At 43.4% G+C, this 17,269-nt stretch overlaps 1 protein-coding gene across 1 annotated transcript in view; it reads right to left on the bottom strand.

Moving 5' to 3' along the window:
* Window positions 1–17,269, bottom strand: part of LOC139410560 (chondroitin sulfate proteoglycan 4-like) — a 65,094-nt gene that overhangs the window by 17,099 nt on the left and 30,726 nt on the right. Inside the window, exons 7-11 of the mRNA XM_071155849.1 lie at window positions 15,950–16,048; window positions 15,338–15,520; window positions 14,730–14,906; window positions 2,118–2,316; window positions 1,282–1,413 (exon numbers count right to left, since the gene is read on the bottom strand). Of these exons, the coding sequence (XP_071011950.1) occupies window positions 1,282–1,413; window positions 2,118–2,316; window positions 14,730–14,906; window positions 15,338–15,520; window positions 15,950–16,048 (790 nt within the window). The remainder of the gene's footprint in view (window positions 1–1,281; window positions 1,414–2,117; window positions 2,317–14,729; window positions 14,907–15,337; window positions 15,521–15,949; window positions 16,049–17,269) is intronic.

The raw sequence follows: 17,269 nt of genomic DNA on the forward strand, positions 1-17,269 counted from the left end.
TATCTATCTATCTATCTGTCTGTCTGTCTGTCTGTCTGTCTATCTATCTATCTATCTATCTATCTATCTATCTATCTATCTATCTATCTGTCTGTCTGTCTATCTATCTATCTATCTATCTATCTATCTATCTATCTATCTATCTATCTATCTATCTATCTATCAATTCAATTCAATTCAATTCAAGGGCTTTATTGGCATGGGAAACATGTGTTAACATTGCCAAAGCAAGTGAGGTAGACAACATACAAAGTGAAAATATAAAGTGAAAAACAACAAAAATTAACAGTAAACATTACACATACAGAGGTTTCAAAACAGTAAAGACATTACAAATGTCATATTATATATATATATATACAGTGTTTTAACAATGTACAAATGGTTAAAGGACACAAGATAAAATAAATAAGCATAAATATGGGTTGTATTTACAATGGTGTGTGTTCTTCACTGGTTGCCCTTTTCTCGTGGCAACAGGTCACAAATCTTGCTGCTGTGATGGCACACTGTGGAATTTCACCCAGTAGATATGGGAGTTTTTCAAATTTGGATTTGTTTTCGAATTCTTTGTGGATCTGTGTAATCTGAGGGAAATATGTCTCTCTAATATGGTCATACATTGGGCAGGAGGTTAGGAAGTGCAGCTCAGTTTCCACCTCATTTTGTGGGCAGTGAGCACATAGCCTGTCTTCTCTTGAGAGCCATGTCTGCCTACGGCGGCCTTTCTCAATAGCAAGGCTATGCTCACTGAGTCTGTACATCTATCTATCTATCTATCTATCTATCTATCTATCTATCTATCTATCTATCTATCTATCTATCTATCTATCTACCTACCTACCTACCTACCTACCTACCTACCTACCTACCTACCTACCTACCTACCTACCTACCTATCTATCTATCTATCTATCTATCTATCTATCTATCTATCTATCTATCTATCTATCTATCTATCTATCTATCTATCTATCTATCTATCTATCTATCTATCTATCTATCTATCTATCTATCTATCTATGTCACTCATTGCTTCAAGCCACACCCACCACAACGGGAGCAAACCTTAAAAGTCTGTTCAAGAACGTTTTTTTTTGGGGGGGGGGGGGGGGGGGGGGGGGGAATGTGTCGTTCAGTACAAACCGTTCCGCAACGTAGTAAATGTTCAAGCGAACTGAACGCACCTCCCGTTGCTAAGGGGAGAGAAGCTACAGAACCTGGTTAAAGGGCAAAGGGTTACCAGGGAGGAGCTATCGAGTTAAGGGAGGAGTTAGTTACCTGGGAACACTTTGAGAGGTCTGTTAATCTCCAGGCTGAGGACCAGGGCGCTGGCTGTGATGCTGAAGATCTGTCGGGGGGCAAAGTTCACTCCGTCGTTCACTTGGAAGTTGAACCCTCCAGACATGGCACCTGTTAGTGGGAACGACACAAATGAAACAAACAGCTCTGATTCCCTTCGGCCCCAAGACAATAAGCTTCAATGGCCAGTAGTTATCAAGCGTCTCAGAGTAGGAGTAATGGTCCAGGATCAGTCTTGCGTTTTACATCATAATGAGTAAGGCTATATAGACAAGGGGGGGGGGGGGGGGCATGATCCTAGACTCCTAGGGAAAAGAAAAAAAAAATCTATCTTGATTATAAAAGGGTTCTTCACCTGTCCCCATAGGAGAACCCTTTCCACAGAGGGTTCTACCGGTATTACTATACTACACCCCTCTGGTATCTACTACTACAGTACACCCCTCTGGTATCTACTACTACAGTACACCCCTCTGGTATCTACTACTACAGTACACCCCTCTGGTATCTACTACTACTACAGTACACCCCTCTGGTATCTACTACTACAGTACACCCCTCTGGTATCTACTACTACAGTACACCCCTCTGGTATCTACTACTATACTACACCCCTCTGGCATCTACTACTACACCCCTCTGGTATCTACTACTACACCCCTCTGGTATCTACTACTACAGTACACCTCTCTGGTATCTACTACTACAGTACACCCCTCTGGTATCTACTACTACAGTACACCCCTCTGATATCTACTACTCCATCCAACTCCACTAGAAGACTAAGTTTGTACAGGTTTAGGATCAGGTCTTACCACTGTGGACGAACAGCAGCTGTCCCAGATAGATGTGTTGCAGGGTGAAGTTCAGGATCGGCCTGGTGTGGGCGCTCTTCAGCGCCAGGTGGCCATTAGAGGGCGGAGTCACTATCACCTGCAGCTCCTCAGGGGGTGTGTCCTCATCCTGGGCATCCAGGTCCTCAGAGCGGATCTCTGTGACCGACCCCACCCACACCTGGGGAGACAACCAATCAAATCACTCACAAACTTGAGGCAACCAATCAAATCCTTATATCTGTCACTGACCCCCCCATCCACGCCTTAGGAGACAACCAAATCAAACACATTTAAAGGCCTTATATGTTTTCAACATATTTTTAATTGGTCAATTCCAAAATCCATCTTACTCCCACGTTGTTTAAAAGCCCTCTTCACAACACAACACGTCACAAAGGGCTTGACTGTAACCCAGCCAAGACCCAACTGTTATAGGAAGCAAGTTACTAAGTGAAGCCTGCTTAGTGCACCTAAGTGGTATTTGAAAAACAGCACTAAACAGTAGTAATAGTAGTAATTAACACTGGAGTGGCCTCTGACTACACTGATTAACACTGGAGTGGCCTCTGTAGTTTGTCTTTTCATGTCAGGACTAAAAACGCTTTTAAAAAAGACAACTCGGGAACTCTGACATTTCTGATTTGGAAACTCGTAGAAATAAATAAGCTCTGAGTTTCCCACTTGGAAAATATCAGAATCAACCGATCCCACATTAAACAAATATATATAAAATACTTCAGGTTACACTCTGTAGTATCCCTCGATCTCGTTTAGTGCTTAGTATATAATGTTGTAGTATACAAGAAAACTTTAGTAACATACTAAGAATGTTATTCTACAACAGGTTGGTTAAAACAAGCATTTTTCAGACCAAAACGTTGTAAAAAAATAAATAAAAATGTGTCCCATCAACCCAGCCAGCCAGCCAGCCAGCCAGCCAGCCAGCCAGCCACCCAGCCAGCCAGCCAGCCAATTCATAAACTTGATCTCCACTGTAAAAAAAAGAAGCATCAAGACATTATCTCCCCTTGCTTTTAGCCTGACATTTGGTCTGGCTAGTAGATACCAGCCTGACATTTGGTCTGGCTAGTAGATACCAGCCTGACATTTGGTCTGGCTAGTAGATACCAGCCTGACATTTGGTCTGGCTAGTAGATACCAGCCTGACATTTGGTCTGGCTAGTAGATACCAGCCTGACATTTGGTCTGGCTAGTAGATACCAGCCTGACATTTGGTCTGGCTAGTAGATACCAGCCTGACATTTGGTCTGGCTAGTAGATACCAGCCTGACATTTGGTCTGGCTAGTAGATACCAGCCTGACATTTGGTCTGGCTAGTAGATACCAGCCTGACATTTGGTCTGGCTAGTAGATACCAGCCTGACATTTGGTCTGGCTAGTAGATACCAGCCTGACATTTGGTCTGGCTAGTAGATACCAGCCTGACATTTGGTCTGGCTAGTAGATACCAGCCTGACATTTGGTCTGGCTAGTAGATACCAGCCTGACATTTGGTCTGGCTAGTAGATACCAGCCTGACATTTGGTCTGGCTAGTAGATACCAGCCTGACATTTGGTCTGGCTAGTAGATACCAGCCTGACATTTGGTCTGGCTAGTAGATACCAGCCTGACATTTGGTCTGGCTAGTAGATACCAGCCTGACATTTGGTCTGGCTAGTAGATACCAGCCTGACATTTGGTCTGGCTAGTAGATACCAGCCTGACATTTGGTCTGGCTAGTAGATACCAGCCTGACATTTGGTCTGGCTAGTAGATACCAGCCTGACATTTGGTCTGGCTAGTAGATACCAGCCTGACATTTGGTCTGGCTAGTAGATACCAGCCTGACATTTGGTCTGGCTAGAAGATACCAGCCTGACATTTGGTCTGGCTAGTAGATACCAGCCTGACATTTGGTCTGGCTAGAAGATACCAGCCTGACATTTGGTCTGGCTAGTAGATACCAGCCTGACATTTGGTCTGGCTAGAAGATACCAGCCTGACATTTGGTCTGGCTAGTAGATACCAGCCTGACATTTGGTCTGGCTAGTAGATACCAGCCTGACATTTGGTCTGGCTAGTAGATACCAGCCTGACATTTGGTCTGGCTAGTAGATACCAGCCTGACATTTGGTCTGGCTAGAAGATACCAGCCTGACATTTGGTCTGGCTAGTAGATACCAGCCTGACATTTGGTCTGGCTAGTAGATACCAGCCTGACATTTGGTCTGGCTAGTAGATACCAGCCTGACATTTGGTCTGGCTAGTAGATACCAGCCTGACATTTGGTCTGGCTAGTAGATACCAGCCTGACATTTGGTCTGGCTAGTAGATACCAGCCTGACATTTGGTCTGGCTAGTAGATACCAGCCTGACATTTGGTCTGGCTAGTAGATACCAGCCTGACATTTGGTCTGGCTAGTAGATACCAGCCTGACATTTGGTCTGGCTAGTAGATACCAGCCTGACATTTGGTCTGACTAGTAGATACCAGCCTGACATTTGGTCTGGCTAGTAGATACCAGCCTGACATTTGGTCTGGCTAGTAGATACCAGCCTGACATTTGGTCTGGCTAGTAGATACCAGCCTGACATTTGGTCTGACTAGTAGATACCAGCCTGACATTTGGTCTGGCTAGTAGATACCAGCCTGACATTTGGTCTGGCTAGTAGATACCAGCCTGACATTTGGTCTGGCTAGTAGATACCAGCCTGACATTTGGTCTGACTAGTAGATACCAGCCTGACATTTGGTCTGACTAGTAGATACCAGCCTGACATTTGGTCTGACTAGTAGATACCAGCCTGACATTTGGTCTGGCTAGAAGCTCGGCCTCGAACCTATGACCGCAGCGCTGCTGTTTAGCACGCCCTCGTGTACAATTGCTTTATTTTAAAAACATATACATCTCTCTTATCCTCTAACTTGTTAAGTGTGTTCAGGTGTGTTAGCCGCGCCCACTAATTGGCCACACCTGATCTTAACGAGTTTTCTTTGAAATGGGTTCTGTTTGAGTAGCCTAAAATGAACTGCGTTGTATGTGTAGTAAAACAATTATAAAGATAAGTCCTCTATCTATCTCTATGGTGTGAATAGACTAAAATGAACAGCGTTGTATGTGTAGTAAAACAATTATAAAGATAAGTCCTCTATCTATCTCTATGGTGTGAATAGACTAAAATGAACATCGTTGTATGTGCAGTAAAACAATTATAAAGATAAGTCCTCTATCTATCTCTATGGTGTGAATAGACTAAAATGAACAGCTTTGTATGTGCAGTAAAACATGTTATTTCAGCTCCATCCTGGTGGTGCAGTGAACTGATCCCAGGGACAGAGAAGACTATAGGCTTGAATCTCACTAATGCGTGTCACAATAGAATAGAACATGAATGCGTTTGCAACGATTCATGTCTAAGGTAAATTCATGTCCGTGTGTCCCATCTGTCCTTGGTGTTAAAAACAGTTAACCTACAATTAGTTACTTCTTTTTTTCTCAAGCAAATTAGAATTCTGTGTCCACTTGTGTCCATTGTGCTCAAAACAGAGTCATGTACTTAGTTGTTGTGTAACTCATTTAAAGTAATACCACTATTTAATTCTAAACAGTGAGTCAAGTGGTTGCAGAGAGCCATCTTGTGGACAACCAAATCAATCACATTTAAATGGCCTTTTTTGTTTTCAACATCTTTTTAATTGGTTAATTCCAATTTCCATCTTACTCCCACGTTGTTTAAAAGCCCTCTTCACAACACAACACGTCACAAAGGGCTTGACTGTAACCCAGCCAAGACCCAACTGTTATAGGAAGTTACTAAGTGAAGCCTGCTTAGTGCACCTAAGTGGTATTCGAAAAACAGGCTATCTTTCCCCAATACTTACAAGACATTGGTCTGTTGTGAGCCCAGTCTCCGTGTCGAACAGATTAACGGTTTCAACATCAATATTAAACACTACGTTTAAAAAACATATCAACACTAATGTCCCGAGCTACAACATTCCTAGAACCAGGTTCCTAGGTTATATACAGTAGAGAGGCTATATACAGTAGAGAGGTTATATACAGTAGAGAGGCTATATACAGTAGAGAGGTTATATACAGTAGAGAGGCTATATACAGTAGAGAGGCTATATACAGTAGAGAGGCTATATACAGTAGAGAGGTTATATACAGTAGAGAGGCTATATACAGTAGAGAGGCTCTATACAGTAGAGAGGTTATATACAGTAGAGAGGTTATATACAGTAGAGAGGCTATATACAGTAGAGAGGTTATATACAGTAGAGAGGCTATATACAGTAGAGAGGCTATATACAGTAGAGAGGTTATATACAGTAGCGAGGCTATATACAGTAGAGAGGCTCTATACAGTAGAGAGGTTATATACAGTAGAGAGGCTATATACAGTAGAGAGGTTATATACAGTAGAGAGGCTATATACAGTAGAGAGGCTAAATACAGTAGAGAGGCTCTATACAGTAGAGAGGTTATATACAGTAGAGAGGTTATATACAGTAGAGAGGTTATATACAGTAGAGAGGTTATATACAGTAGAGAGGCTATATACAGTAGAGAGGCTATATACAGTAGATAGGCTATATACAGTAGAGAGGCTATATACAGTAGAGAGGCTATATACAGTAGAGAGACACAGATCTAAATGTGAAGTTTATGGTCGAATGGGGGAGTACATCCCAAACTGAACCCTATTCCCTATATAGTGCACTACTTTTGTGAGAAGAGACCAGGGCCCATAGATTTTTAGTCAAAAGTAGTGCACTATATAGGGAAATATGGTGCCATTATTTATTTTTCTTCTAATTAGAGGGTCTGAACCAAGACGAGAGCCGAGAGGAATGTGTGGCATTCAGGGTAAAACACATACGAGAACTAAAAGCTCTACTTGTTGGTACTTCAATCACCTTGAACAGCTGGAATTCAGTCCAACTACACATTAGTACAGACACACACACACACACACACACTCAACTGAGCGTGTCACACAGGAAACTGTTGAGGGGAGAACGACGCTAATGGAGAGGCATCAAACACCTGGACACCATTTGATTCCATTCCACCCATTCCGCTCCAGTAATTACCGTGAGCCTGTTCTCCCCCATGAGGGTGCCACCAGCCCCCTGTCTGTAACTAGCGAACAGATGGACAACTGCCAGATGGACAGACAGCTATACTGGCAGACGCCGTGTCTCCGTCCTAAATGGCACCCAAAAACCTTCTATAGTGCACTACTTAAGACCAAGGGAATAGGATTCTATACCAGTCTAACAGGATGCTATACCAGTCTAATAGGATGCTATACCAGTCTAATAGGATGCTATACCAGTCTAATAGGATGCTATACCAGTCTAATAGGATGCTATACCAGTCTAATAGGGAATAGGATTATATACCAGTCTAAGAGGATGCTATACCAGTCTAATAGGATGCTATACCAGTCTAATAGGATGCTATACCAGTCTAATAGGATGCTATACCAGTCCTATAGGATGCTATACCAGTCTAATAGGATGCTATACCAGTCTAATAGGATGCTATACCAGTCCTATAGGGAATAGGATTCTATACCAGTCTAACAGGATGCTATACCAGTCTAACAGGATGCTATACCAGTCTAATAGGATGCTATACCAGTCCTATAGGGAATAGGATTCTATACCAGTCTAACAGGATGCTATACCAGTCTAACAGGATGCTATACCAGTCTAACAGGATGCTATACCAGTCTAATAGGATGCTATACCAGTCCTATAGGGAATAGGATTCTATACCAGTCTAATAGGATTCTATACCAGTCTAACAGGATGCTATACCAGTCTAACAGGATGCTATACCAGTCTAATAGGATGCTATACCAGTCTAATAGGGAATAGGATTCTATACCAGTCTAAGAGGATGCTATACCAGTTTAATACGGAATATGATTCTATACCAGTATAATAGGATGCTATACCAGTCTAATAGGATGCTATACCAGTCTAATAGGATGCTATACCAGTCTAATAGGATGCTATACCAGTCTAACAGGATGCTATACCAGTCCTATAGGGAATAGGATGCTATACCAGTCTAATAGGATGCTATACCAGTCTAATAGGATTCTATACCAGTCTAACAGGATGCTATACCAGTCTAACAGGATGCTATACCAGTCTAACAGGATGCTATGCCAGTCCTATAGGGAATAGGATTCTATACCAGTCTAACAGGATGCTATACCAGTCTAATAGGATGCTATACCAGTCTAATAGGGAATAGGATTCTATACCAGTCTAAGAGGATGCTATACCAGTCTAATAGGGAATATGATTCTATACCAGTATAATAGGATGCTATACCAGTCTAATAGGATGCTATACCAGTCTAATAGGATGCTATACCAGTCTAATAGGATTCTATACCAGTCTAACAGGATGCTATACCAGTCTAACAGGGAATAGGATTCTATACCAGTCTAACAGGATGCTATACCAGTCTAACAGGATGCTATACCAGTCCTATAGGGAATAGGATTCTATACCAGTCTAACAGGATGCTATACCAGTCTAACAGGATGCTATACCAGTCTAACAGGATGCTATACCAGTCTAACAGGATGCTATACCAGTCTAACAGGATGCTATACCAGTCTAACAGGATGCTATACCAGGCTAATAGGATGCTATACCAGTCTAATAGGATGCTATACCAGTCTAATAGGGAATATGATTCTATACCAGTATAATAGGATGCTATACCAGTCTAATAGGATGCTATACCAGTCTAATAGGATGCTATACCAGTCTAATAGGATGCTATACCAGTCCTATAGGGAATAGGATTCTATACCAGTCTAACAGGATGCTATAACAGTCTAACAGGATGCTATACCAGTCTAACAGGATGCTATACCAGTCCTATAGGGAATAGGATTCTATACCAGTCTAACAGGATGCTATACCAGTCTAATAGGATGCTATACCAGTCTAATAGGATTCTATACCAGTCTTATAGGGAATAGGATTCTATACCAGTCTAAGAGGATGCTATACCAGTCTAATAGGATGCTATACCAGTCTAACAGGATGCTATACCAGTCTAACAGGATGCTATACCAGTCTAATAGGATGCTATACCAGTCTAACAGGATGCTATACCAGTCTAATAGGATGCTATACCAGTCCTATGGGGAATATGATTCTATACCAGTCTAACAGGATGCTATACCAGTCTTATAGGGAATTGTATTCTATACCAGTCTAATGGGATTCTATACCAGTCCTATAGGGAATAGGACGCTATACCAGTCTTATAGGGAATAGGACGCTATACCAGTCTATTAGGATTCTATACCAGTCTAACAGGATTATATACCAGTCTTATAGGGAATAGGATTCTATACCAGTCTAACAGGATGCTATACCAGTCAAACAGGATGATATACCAGTCTAATAGGATGCTGTACCAGTCTAATAGGATTCTATACCAGTATAATAGGATGCTATACTAGTCCTATAGGGAATAGGACGCTATACCAGTCTTATAGGGAATAGGACGCTATACCAGTCTTATAGGGAATAGGATGCTATACCAGTCTATTAGGATTCTATACCAGTCTAACAGGATTATATACCAGTCTTATAGGGAATAGGATTCTATACCAGTCTAACAGGATGCTATACCAGTCAAACAGGATGATATACCAGTCTAATAGGATGCTGTACCAGTCTAATAGGATTCTATACCAGTCTAATAGGATGCTATACCAGTCTTATAGGGAATAGGATTCTATACCAGTCTAATAGGATGCTATACCAGTCTTATAGGGAATAGGATTCTATACCAGTCTAATAGGGAATAGGATTCTATACCAGTCCTATAGGGAATAGGATTCTATACCAGTCTAATAGGATTCTATACCAGTCCTATAGGGAATAGGATTCTATACCAGTCTAATAGGATTCTATACCAGTCCTATAGGGAATAGGATTCTATACCAGTCTAATATGATGCTATACCAGTCTAACAGGATGCTATACCAGTCTAATAGGATTCTATACCAGTCTAATAGGATGCTATACCAGTCTAATAGGATGCTATACCAGTCTAATAGGATGCTATACCAGTCTAATAGGATGCTATACCAGTCCTATAGGGAATAGGATGCTATACCAGTCTAATAGGATTCTATACCAGTCTAATAGGATGCTATACCAGTCTAATAGGATGCTATACCAGTCTAATAGGATGCTATACCAGTCTAATAGGATGCTATACCAGTCTTTTAGGATTCTATACCAGTCTAATAGGATGCTATACCAGTCTAATAGGATTCTATACCAGTCTAAACGGATGCTATACCAGTCTAATAGGGAATAAGATGCTATACCAGTCTTAAAGGGAATAGGATTCTATACCAGTCCTATAGGGAATAGGATTCTATACCAGTCTAATAGGGAATAGGGTTTATTTATATGAATTTATTTATTTTACCTAGACTGTTGCTATGGGGTTTATTTTTAAAATCGGGTTCATTTGCATTGGAGTATTTCAACTACACTCTCTTCAGGAAGTTAAACAACTGATTTAACTGACAGTCCATTATTTACTCTCCAGATGTTCTCATCTACTATCCACCTCCTTGATTCACATAGAACAACTGATTTAACTGACAGTCCATTATTTACTCTCCAGATGTTCTCATCTACTATCCACCTCCTTGATTCACATAGAACAACTGATTTAACTGACAGTCCATTATTTACTCTCCAGATGTTCTCATCTACTATCCACCTCCTTGATTCACATAGAACAACTGATTTAACTGACAGTCCATTATTTACTCTCCAGATGTTCTCATCTACTATCCACCTCCTTGATTCACATAGAACAACTGATTTAACTGACAGTCCATTATTTACTCTCCAGATGTTCTCATCTACTATCCACCTCCTTGATTCACATAGAACAACTGATTTAACTGACAGTCCATTATTTACTCTCCAGATGTTCTCATCTACTATCCACCTCCTTGATTCACATAGAACAACTGATTTAACTGACAGTCCATTATTTACTCTCCAGATGTTCTCATCTACTATCCACCTCCTTGATTCACATAGAACAACTGATTTAACTGACAGTCCATTATTTACTCTCCAGATGTTCTCATCTACTATCCACCTCCTTGATTCACATAGAAACACAATTGTTTCCATTTCCCAACCTTTAAATAGACTTGTTCCAGTTCACCCTACTATCCGTTTACAATGTTGTCTTCCCAATGAGTAAAAAAGCTGCTCGGCATCACAGACAGTCTGTTTTGGGATCCTCCTCCACATAGCTGGCATACCTTACCACTAGCCTCCCCCCTCCACCCACGTATACCTTACCACTAGCCTCCCCCAACCCAGTCCCAACACTGCCTGCCCACATCATGAGGCATATTGACTGACCGCTGCTTAAGTCCCGTTGTCAGAGACGAACTGCCACCCAGCCACCAGTCAATACAAAAAGAACCAGCTTCTGGATCCCAAATGGCACCCTAATCCCTATATAGTACACTACTTTAGACCAGAGCCCTATTCCTTATGTAGTGCACTACTTTAGACCAGAGTCCTATTCCCTATATAGTGCACTACTTTAGACCAGAGTCCTATTCCCTATATAGTGCACTACTTTAGACCAGAGCCCTATTCCCTATATAGTGCACTACTTTAGACCAGATCCCTATTTCCTATATAGTGGTACTACTTTAGACCAGAGCCCTATTCCCTATATAGTACACGACTTTAGAGCAGAGCCATATTCTCTATATAGTGCACTACTTTAGACCAGAGTCCTATTCCCTATAGAGTGGTACTACTTTAGACCAGAGCCCTATTCCCTATATAGTGCACTACTTTAGACCAGAGTCCTATTCCCTATATAGTGCACTACTTTAGACCAGAGCCCTATTCCCTATATAGTGCACTACTTTAGACCAGATCCCTATTTCCTATATAGTGGTACTACTTTAGACCAGAGCCCTATTCCCTATATAGCACACGACTTTAGACCAGAGCCCTATTCTCTATATAGTGCACTATTTTAGACCAGAGCCCTATTCCCTATATAGTGCACTAGTTTAGACCAGAGCCCTATTCCCTATATAGTGCACTACTTTTGACATACGACTCTGGTCAAAAGTATAGTGCCATTTGGGACACAGGAAGGGTCGACTAAATATATCTCTATCATCTCACGCCACTTGCCCTGCGAACCCTGTTGGTAAGTGATGACTAGAGGACTCACCCTGAGGACCCTGTTGGTCAGTGATGACTAGAGGACTCAGCCTGAGGACCCTGTTGGTCAGTGATGACTAGAGGACTCACCCTGAGAACCCTGTTGGTCAGTGATGACTAGCGGACTCACCCTGAGAACCCTGTTGGTCAGTGATGACTAGAGGACTCACCCTGAGGACCCTGTTGGTCAGTGATGACTAGAGGACTCACCCTGAGAACCCTGTTGGTCAGTGATGACTAGAGGTCTCAGCCTGAGGACCCTGTTGGTCAGTGATGACTAGAGGACTCACCTGAGAACCCTGTTGGTCAGTGATGACTAGAGGACTCACCCCGAGGACCCTGTTGGTCAGTGAGGACTAGAGGACTCACCCCGAGGACCCTGTTGGTCAGTGAGGACTAGAGGACTCACCCTGAGGACCCTGTTGGTCAGTGATGACTAGAGGACTCCGCCTGAGGATCCTGTTGGTCAGTGATGACTAGAGGACTCACCCTGAGGACCCTGTTGGTCAGTGATGACTAGCGGACTAACCCTGAGAACCCTGTTGGTCAGTGATGACTAGAGGACTCACCCCGAGAACCCTGTTGGTCAGTGATGACTAGAGGACTCACCTGAGAAACCTGTTGGTCAGTGATGACTAGCGGACTCACCCTGAGAACCCTGTTGGCGGTGATGACTAGAGGACTCACCCCGAGGACCCTGTTGGTCAGTGATGACTAGAGGACACCCTGAGAACCCTGTTGGTCAGTGAGGACTAGAGGACTCAGCCTGAGGATCCTGTTGGTCAGTGATGACTAGAGGACTCACCCTGAGAACCCTGTTGGTCAGTGATGACTAGAGGACTCACCCTGAGAACCCTGTTGGTCAGTGAAGACTAGAGGACTCACCTGAGAAACCTGTTGGTCAGTGATGACTAGCGGACTCACCCTGAGAACCCTGTTGGCGGTGATGACTAGAGGACTCACCCCGAGGACCCTGTTGGTCAGTGATGACTAGAGGACCCACCCTGAGAACCCTGTTGGTCAGTGATGACTAGAGGACTCACCCCGAGAACCCTGTTGGTCAGTGATGACTAGAGGACTCACCTGAGAAACCTGTTGGTCAGTGATGACTAGAGGACTCACCCTGAGAACCCTGTTGGCGGTGATGACTAGAGGACTCACCCCGAGGACCCTGTTGGTCAGTGATGACTAGAGGACACCCTGAGAACCCTGTTGGTCAGTGATGACTAGAGGACTCAGCCTGAGGATCCTGTTGGTCAGTGATGACTAGAGGACTCACCCTGAGAACCCTGTTGGTCAGTGATGACTAGAGGACTCACCCTGAGAACCCTGTTGGTCAGTGAAGACTAGAGGACTCACCTGAGAAACCTGTTGGTCAGTGATGACTAGCGGACTCACCCTGAGAACCCTGTTGGCAGTGACGACTAGAGGACTCACCCCGAGGACCCTGTTGGTCAGTGATGACTAGCGGACTCACCCTGAGAACCATGTTGGTCAGTGATGACTAGAGGACTCACCTGAGAAACCTGTTGGTCAGTGATGACTAGCGGACTCACCCTGAGAACCCTGTTGGCGGTGATGACTATAGGACTCACCCCGAGGACCCTGTTGGTCAGTGATGACTAGAGGACTCACCCTGAGAACCCTGTTGGTCAGTGATGACTAGAGGACTCAGCCTGAGAACCCTGTTGGCGGTGATGACTAGAGCACTCACCCCGAGGACCCTGTTGGTCAGTGATGACTAGAGGACTCAGCCTGAGGACCCTGTTGGTCAGTGAGGACTAGAGGACTCAGCCTGAGGACCCTGTTGGTCAGTGATGACTAGAGGACTCACCCTGAGAACCATGTTGGTCAGTGATGACTAGAGGACTCACCTGAGAAACCTGTTGGTCAGTGATGACTAGCGGACTCACCCTGAGAACCCTGTTGGCGGTGATGACTATAGGACTCACCCCGAGGACCCTGTTGGTCAGTGAGGACTAGAGGACTCACCCTGAGAACCCTGTTGGTCAGTGATGACTAGAGGACTCAGCCTGAGAACCCTGTTGGCGGTGATGACTAGAGGACTCACCCCGAGGACCCTGTTGGTCAGTGAGGACTAGAGGACTCACCTGAGAAACCTGTTGGTCAGTGATGACTAGCGGACTCACCCTGAGAACCCTGTTGGCGGTGATGACTATAGGACTCACCCCGAGGACCCTGTTGGTCAGTGAGGACTAGAGGACTCACCCTGAGAACCCTGTTGGTCAGTGATGACTAGAGGACTCAGCCTGAGAACCCTGTTGGCGGTGATGACTAGAGGACTCACCCTGAGAACCCTGTTGGCGGTGATGACTGGATGCTGGTCGTTGACGGCTGTGACCTGGATGTACACGATACAGGGAGAGCTCTGTTTCCTCAGGCCTGTGTCGTTGGCCACCACAGTGAAGTTGTCTTCTAACGTCTCACTGCTGTCATGTATGTAGTAGATTAACTCCTGCTCCACCTAGAGGGGGGCATGAGGGTCAAAATGGAGTCAAACTTTGATTTGAAATGTTACTTTAATGTAAGGTGTCTTTTGAGTGTCTATAAAAGAATCATGGATGTGAAGAAGTTGGAGGGAACATTTTACTTAAGTCATACAGGTATAATGCATTCTGACGCTGCCATAATGCATTATAAGACTTGTTACAAATGTCTATGAACTGCTTATAATGTGGTATTAGATCATCTCGAGTAATCAATCTAAACCAAGGATCCTGAGGAACTTATATAGTATAGTTTGTGGTTGTGTAGAAATGTATATTCTTGTCTGATATCATCCGCAAAAAAAAAATATGAAATATGGAAAAAAATCTTTGTAGAATTACATATAGAGTATTTTAATGTGTCCTTCTTCAACATGACAAAAAAAAAGAGAGAATAACAGAGTCTTACCTGGCGTCTGGTGAAAGTCAGCACAGGAACACCGGGGTAACGTGAATGTTCAATATATCCGTTCTGCGGCGGCTCAGTCAAACTGTATAGGAAGTTGAGGCCAGAGAAGTGTCGGTTGGTGACCCTGAGCACTTCCTGTGTCAAGGCCTTGGCCCCGCCCTCTCTCAGGGTGAAATTGGACACCTGTAGTGGTAGAAGTAATAGCATTTATTGGAAGCCTGCAGTCATAGATGAATTATACACTAATTTACAAACGTACATAAAAATGTATGATAGCACAATAATCCTACAACAACAAAACAATACAATGATTATACAACAATACAATAATTCTACAACAACAAAACAATACAATAATTCTACAACAAACAATAATTCTACAACAAACAATAATTCTACAACAAACAATAATTCTACAACAAAACAATACAATAATTCTACAACAAACAATAATTCTACAACAAAACAATACAATAATTCTACAACAAACAATAATTCTACAACAAAACAAAACAATAATTCTACAACAAAACAATAATTCTACAATAACAAAACAATAATTCTACAATAACAAAACAATACAATAATTCTACAATAACAAAACAAGAATACCTGGAGAGGGATGAGGCGGGGGATTATGTCCACGGATATCCTGATACTGTTGACCTCTGTGACACCGTTAGAGACGTCCAATAGGAATGTGTCGTTGACCTAAACAGGAAGAAGAGAGTTTTACATTGACCTGTAAGTCATTTAACAGTCCTTTAAAATTCCAGTCAATTCAAGAAATACACCGAAATTACAATGCTTTTCAAATTAAGAAAAATTGGAATTTGAATTTTGTTTACTTCCTGAATTGACCCCAACCCTGTAAAGACCAGTGCAGTGGCCTGGGGTGGTCTGGTCTAGTCTAATGGATAGTACCCTCACCCTTCTGAGACACACCGCTCTCCCTACTTCCCTGCCTCTTTTTCACTCTCTATCCATTCAACTTAAAGTACAGTAGAGGGGGTTAGTAGTAAGAAAAGACAAGTGTGCCCTTGTTAGTGGAAGAAAGGCAAGTTCAACCCCCCTGCCAGGGTCTGTCTGTCTTGGTTCCAGGGTCTGTCTGTCTTGGTAGTAGAAGACCTGGCCAGGGTCTGTGTCTTGGTTCCAGGGTCTGTCTGTCTTGGTTCCAGGGTCTGTCTGTCTTGGTAGTAGAAGACCTGGCCAGGGTCTGTGTCTTGGTTCCAGGGTCTGTCTGTCTGTCTTGGTTCCAGGGTCTGTCTGTCTTGGTAGTAGAAGACCTGCCTAGGGTCTGTCTGTCTTGGTTCCAGGGTCTGTCTGTCTTGGTTCCAGGGTCTGTCTGTCTTGGTAGTAGAAGACCTGGCCAGGGTCTGTCTGTCTTGTTAGTAGAAGAACTGGCTAGGGTCTGTCTGTCTTGGTTCCAGGGTCTGTCTGTCTGTCTTGGTAGTAGAAGACCTGGCCAGGGTCTGTCTGTCTTGTTATTGGAAGAACTGGCTAGGGTCTGTCTGTCTTGGTTCCAGGGTCTGTCTGTCTTGGTAGTAGAAGACCTGGCCAGGGTCTGTCTGTCTTGTTAGTAGAAGAATTGGCTAGGGTCTGTGTCTTGGTTCCAGGGTCTGTCTGTCTTGGTAGTAGAAGACCTGGCCAGGGTCTGTCTGTCTTGGTAGTAGAAGACCTGGTCAGGGTCTGTGTCTTGGTTCCAGGGTCTGTCTGTCTTGGTTCCAGGGTCTGTCTGTCTTGGTAGTATAAGACCTGGCCAGGGTCTGTCTGTCTTGTTAGTAGAAGAATTGGCTAGGGTCTGTGTCTTGGTTCCAGGGTTTGTCTGTCTTGGTAGTAGAAGACCTGGCCAGGGTCTGTCTGTCTTGGTAGTATAAGACCTGGCCAGGGTCTGTCTTTCTTGGTAGTAGAAGACCTGGTCAGGGTCTGTGT

This window comes from Oncorhynchus clarkii, chromosome 6 (genome assembly GCF_045791955.1).
Source record: "Oncorhynchus clarkii lewisi isolate Uvic-CL-2024 chromosome 6, UVic_Ocla_1.0, whole genome shotgun sequence".
Lineage (NCBI taxonomy): Eukaryota > Metazoa > Chordata > Actinopteri > Salmoniformes > Salmonidae > Oncorhynchus > Oncorhynchus clarkii.